General features: G+C 39.2%; 1 protein-coding gene across 2 annotated transcripts; it reads left to right on the top strand.

Annotated features, from left to right (window-relative positions):
* Positions 1-222: 222 nt before the first annotated feature.
* Positions 223-5519, top strand: LOC104119555 (putative E3 ubiquitin-protein ligase XBAT31). Of its 2 annotated transcripts, none has more exons than XM_009631086.4 (8): positions 223-579; positions 686-745; positions 981-1052; positions 3587-3708; positions 3803-3943; positions 4075-4182; positions 4395-4644; positions 4859-5519. In XM_009631086.4, exons 1-8 carry the CDS (start codon positions 400-402, stop codon positions 5276-5278), a joined length of 1353 nt encoding a protein of 450 aa, XP_009629381.1. In that variant the 5' UTR covers positions 223-399; the 3' UTR covers positions 5279-5519. The 2 variants fall into 2 exon arrangements, with proteins under 2 accessions (XP_009629381.1, XP_009629380.1); XM_009631085.4 differs by having other exon boundaries at positions 254-579; positions 674-745.
* The last annotated feature ends 322 nt before the right edge of the window (positions 5520-5841 follow it).

Raw genomic sequence — 5841 nt, 5'->3', positions numbered from 1 at the left:
ATCAGTAACAGTAAAAAGTTTGACTGACTCATTCCCATAAATACAACGCCATTGATATTGCTGTTATAATTATTTAAGAATCCAACTGCCCGAAAAGAATCTGACAGCTGCCCGTTTACTGCTCCTATTTCACTTTCTCAGCTGCCCGCTATTCCCCGCCGTCGCTTTTGCGGGCAGCTCCAGACTTCAATACTCACACATCCCACCTCTCATTTTCTCCTTGGAACTCCATAAATATGCAGAATTGCAGACTCTCACAATTTCCAATTCTGCCACCACCACCAACCACCGTTCACCACCTCCGTCCACGGTGGTGCAAAGGGGCCTCCTCCTTTCCCTCAAAGCAGAATAAAGTTCAGATTTTTATTATAAAAGTGATAGTGAAGGGGTGAGAGAAGAATGGGTCAGGGACTCAGTTGTGGAGCAAGTGATGAACATGGACTATTCAGTGCTGTTCAATGTGGTGATTTAGAGACTGTAAAGGCTCTGATGGAGAGAAACCCGAGTCTTGTTCACCATTCTACAATTTATGATCGCCAGTCTGCTTTACATATTGCTGCTGCCAATGGCCAGATTGAGGTGGGTTCTTGAAAAAGTTTTGTTTTAATCCTTTTTACGGGGTATGCTTTTGTTGAAACTTTTATGTTCTTAATTGTACGATTTATGGGTTTAGATGTTCTTTCAGGTTGTTTCTATGCTTATAGACCAGTCCGTCAATCCTGATCTATTGAATCGGTATAAGCAGGTATTAATTATTGCATTTTTCTTCCTTATTTGTTTGATTGATTTCTAATTGATGGAAGAAAAAGACGAAAATTTGAGCTTTTCGTTTCATTTTCGCAAATTCCTCTAGAATTGATCACTTCTTCCCTTCTCCTTCTTTTTTCCTTTAAAAAAATGTGATCTTCTGATTTCTGATTGCATTGAGCAGCTCTTAAGCATTTTTTAATTTCTCCTGATTGTGCTGTTTATTGCTTTAGACTCCATTGATGCTGGCAGCCATGCACGGGAAGCTCTCTTGTGTGCAAAAGCTTATTGAAGCAGGGGCTAATGTATGCCACTCTACCCTCTCTTTTTTTTTTATCTGTTTACTCTTTAATTTTATGTCACGACCCAAAATTCACCTTCCGTAGGATGTCGTGATGACACCTAGTCTCTAAAACCAGGTAAGCCTAACAATTTTTGCAGAAATACATAAAATAAAACTGAAGCCAAATTCTCAACATATGAAATAAATATAAAACTGCAGTCCAATAATTTCGACTCCCAAAACCCGGTAGAAATAGGTCACAAGCTTCTAAGAATTTATTGTGAGTGTCTCAATATATTAGAGTCTAAAGAGAAATCAGGAAGACAACATAATAAGGATAGAGGGGGACTCCGAGGTTTGCGGACGCTGACAGATGTACCTTGAAGTCTCCGTGTACAGCTAGTTCAGTAATACCTGGTCTGACAGGAAGTACCTGGATCTGCACAAAAAGATGTGCAGAAGCGTAGTATGAGTACACCACAGCAGTACCCATTAAGTGCCAAGCCTAACCTCGGTAGAGTAGTGACGAGGTCAGGTCAGACCCTACTGGAAATAATAATAAATAAGGCAGAAATTTATAATAGGGTAATGAAGTGACCGAGAAATAAATGAAATATACAGAAAGATAATAACACAACAATTAGAGGTAAACAACAAGGGCGCTCCCGAGGTACCGCCTCGTAGTCCCAAAAGTAAATCTGCAGTACAAGGGATCACCCGAGGAATCGCCTCGTAGTCCCAAAAGTAAATATGCAGTAGAGGAGATCTCCCGAGGAACCGTCTCGTAGTTCCAAAAGTAAATATGCAGTACAGGGAATCTCCCGGGGAACCGCCTCGTAATCCCAAATTTTCAAATTTAGCCCGTGTACGCACTCGTCACCTCGCGTACACGGCGCTCACATATCACAAAATGTTACAACAGTATCAAATTCTAAGGGGATTTCCCCCAAACAAGGTTAGACAAGCCATTTATCTCAAGCCAAGCTCAATCAGTCAATAAGAAAGCCTTTCCCTCGATTTTCCGACTCCAATCGGCTCGAATCTAATCACAATTAATTTGATTCAGTCAATACAAATTATAGGAACAAATTTCATATGAAAATACAAATTTTTCAACAAAAATCCGAAATTTAACTCAAAAATCGCCACGTCTTGGAACCCAACAAAAGTTACAAAATCCGAAAGCCAATTCAACCACGAGTCTAATCATACCACTTTTACCTAATTCCGACATCAACTCGACCATCAAATCTTCAAATTAAACCAAGAGGGTTTTCTAAATTTTTCAACTTAATTCACCAATTAAATGCTAAAAACAACCATGAATTCGGGTAATTTAACCAATATTGAGTTAAGAACACTTACCCTATTGTTTTCCTTGAAAATCTCCCAAAAATCGCCTTTCTCCGATCTCCAAATCGGTAAAAATGGAAAATGAGAACTTAAACTTTCTGTCCAGTGGTTTCTTCTTCGCGAACGCGGAAGCTTCCTCGCGTTCGCGAAGCACAAAATTATGCTGCCCGGATTTCCTCTTTCGCGAACGCGGCGACCACTTTCCCCCGGCCGGCTTTCCCTTTCTCGAACGCGAGGCCTTGATTGCGAATCCGTAGCTTTGCCCCTCGACCCTTCGCGAACGTGTGCCCTCGGTCGCGAACGCAAAGCACAAATGGGCCAGTCCAAATTTTCTCTTCGCGAACGCGAGATTCCTCTCGCGAACGCGATGAAGGAAACCAGATACAAGCATCAGAAAAATTCCAGCAGCTGTTTAAGTCCAAATTTCAATCCATTAACCATCCGAAATCCACCCGAGGCACCCAGGACCTCAACCAAATACACCAACAAGTCTTAAAACATCATACAAACTTAGTCGAAGCCTCAAATCACATCAAACAACGCTAAAATCACAAATCATACCTTAATTCAAGCCTAATGAAACTAAGAAATTCCAACTTCTACATTTGATGCCGAAACCTATCAAATCAAGTCCGATTGATCTCAAATCTTGCACATAAGTCATAAATGACATAACGGACCTATTCAAATTTTCAGAATCGGATTCCGACCCCGATATCAAAAAGTCAACTCCCCGGTCAAACTTTCAAGCTTAAATTTTTATTTTAGCCATTTCAAGCTTAATTTAACTACAAACTTCCAAATAATTTTTCGGACACGCTCCTAAGTCCAAAATCACCATACGGAGCTATTGAAATCATCAAAATTCTATTCCGGGGTCGTTTACACATAAGTCAATAACCGGTCCTTTTCAACTTAAGTTTTCAACCTTGAGACTAAGTGTCTCAATTCATTCCGAAATCTCTCCGGACTCGAACTGACTACCCCGGCAAGTCACAATACAACTATAAAGTACAGAATGAGCAGTAAATAGGGGAATGGGGCTACAACTCTCAAAACGACCGGACGGGTCGTTACATTTTAGGACCCTTGTTATATTTTTTGCAAATTTATCTTGGCAAGAACGACCTCTTCTCTCTATTATATAAGTGAAGTATCTTTTGAAAATTCATGGGCCTAATGGTGAATATAATGATTGATCAGATTTTGATGTTTGATTCGCTTAATGGAAGAACATGCTTACACTATGCTGCCTATTATGGTCACTCTGATTGTCTGAAAGCAATTCTTTCTGCTGCTCGGACATCTCATGTTGCATCTTCCTGGTAAAAGCCTCTATGAGAATTCACTTTTTTTTTTTTTTTACGTTGTATATTCTATTGATTGTTCTAAGTTGCTGTATTGGAATTAAACTTTTAGGGGATATGCCCGGTTTGTGAACGTTAAAGATGGTAAGGGAGCAACACCGTTGCACTTAGCAGCCCGTCAAAGACGGCCTGAATGTGTTCATTTTTTACTGGACAATGGTGCTTTGGTCTATGCTTCAACTGGTGGATACGGGTAATCATCCTGTCCAAGATTTCATTTTCCTTTTTATTCTTAGTGAATTGTGCTTTTTAAGCTTGGATTTTATACTTTATAGCTATGTTTTTTTTTGTTTTTCTTAAAATTTCTTTTCAAACATAAAACAGTTTCCCCGGTAGCTCACCACTTCACTTGGCTGCAAGAGCTGGTTCTCTTGATTGCGTCCGCGAATTGTTAGCCTGGGGAGCAGATCGATTACACAGAGATGATTCAGGGTATCTTTCTTTTTCTCTGTTGATCTTTTCAATTTTTATTAAACAAAGTTTAGAGTCCTGAACTTTGATTAACGAGTAAATTTCCCTGTTGTTCAATTTATTCTGAGTTGATCTAGCTTAATAATAGTGAATCTGAATATAATCTTTGTGTGACTCCACCATAGTTCATTTTGTTGGTTATCTAAATATGCCATGTAATGATTGTGGTACAGGAGAATACCATTCACGGTTGCTTTAAGATACAAACATGGTGCGTGCGCGGTTTTGCTGAATCCTTCATCCGCAGAGCCTCTTGTCTGGCCATCGTCATTGAAGTTCGTCAGTGAGCTCAATGAAGAGGCAAAATCTTTGCTAGAACGCGCCCTGATGGAGGTTAACAAGGAGAGGGAAAAGAATATCCTAAAAGGAACAGCTTATTCGGCAATCAATTCTGATGATGGGATGGATGGTAATATCTCTGAGGTAATTACCTCTCATAAATCTATGAAGTACTCAAGTGTGTTGAATTCATTTCAAAATGTCAAACTATTGTGTGCATGTTTTAAACGCGAAGGCATTTCATATTTTTCTCTTTAGTATACTCTTTGGTTAGCTGCTAAGCTAGTTTTAGCTTAGAGCTATCTGCTTATAGCTTCAAGTCTTTGGTACTCACTAGGAATTATGTGTCTAATTGCAGGTGAGTGACACAGAAGTTTGTTGTATATGCTTTGATCAATTATGCACAATTCAGGTGCAGGAGTGCGGGCACCAGATGTGTGCACATTGCATACTGGCCTTGTGCTGTCATAGCAAGCCTAATACTACTACGACTAGTCCTACCGAACCTCTCTGCCCATTCTGCCGTAGTAGAATTGTACAATTGCAAGTTATCAAGTTTGAAAAGGATGAAGACACAAGCCATGATATCTACTCCTCCAAGATTAGGAAGTCTAGGAGGTCAAGAAACTTCAGTGAGGGAAGTAGTAGTTTTAAGGGCTTATCTGCAGTGAGATCTTTTGGTAAAATGACTGGACGTGGCTCAGGTAGGATTGCTGCTGAAAACGAATATATCGATAAGCCAATAAACCCTAGACTGATTGCAGACATTGGCTATTAAGAACAACAACTGTGGATTCTTCTGGCCAAATGAAATATATAGATAGATCTTTATCTCCATTTGCTTGATAGGAAATAGGTGGAGTTAAAATGATCTGCACGTTTGGATTGGTTGGTATTGGAGTATATTGTTTGTGTGAGTTAAAGAAAGCTCATAATATTGTTGTAAAATTCATTTACTTGTATGGTGCTTAAGGCCTAGTCGTTCCTTGGAAGATATAAAATTCTTTGCAGTTGCCTCATTTTTTCTGTTTTGTCCTAGCTGATGACAATTCAACATTCTTCTCTCCTCACCAAACTTTGCTTAAATATTGCAATATGTAATCCTTGCGAAAGAATCAAACTCAAAGCAAGTTCTTAGGAAATTAGAACACCTTACCCCATCTCTTTTTTCTAAAACTAACGCAGTTTCTAGGTGTATAAAATAAACTATCCATTGTATAGACGTTAAAGTGTAATAAGTTGTGAAGGAAAAGGCGATCAGTTGTTAGGGATTAACTGATCATGTGTTAATTTTTTCAAGTAATTGCCGAATATTTATAGAGACATATTGAAATAAGGCCA

This window comes from Nicotiana tomentosiformis, chromosome 6 (assembly GCF_000390325.3).
Source record: "Nicotiana tomentosiformis chromosome 6, ASM39032v3, whole genome shotgun sequence".
NCBI lineage: Eukaryota > Viridiplantae > Streptophyta > Magnoliopsida > Solanales > Solanaceae > Nicotiana > Nicotiana tomentosiformis.
Note: the sequence above shows the minus strand (reverse complement) of the source record. Positions and strands in the feature narration are given on the sequence as shown.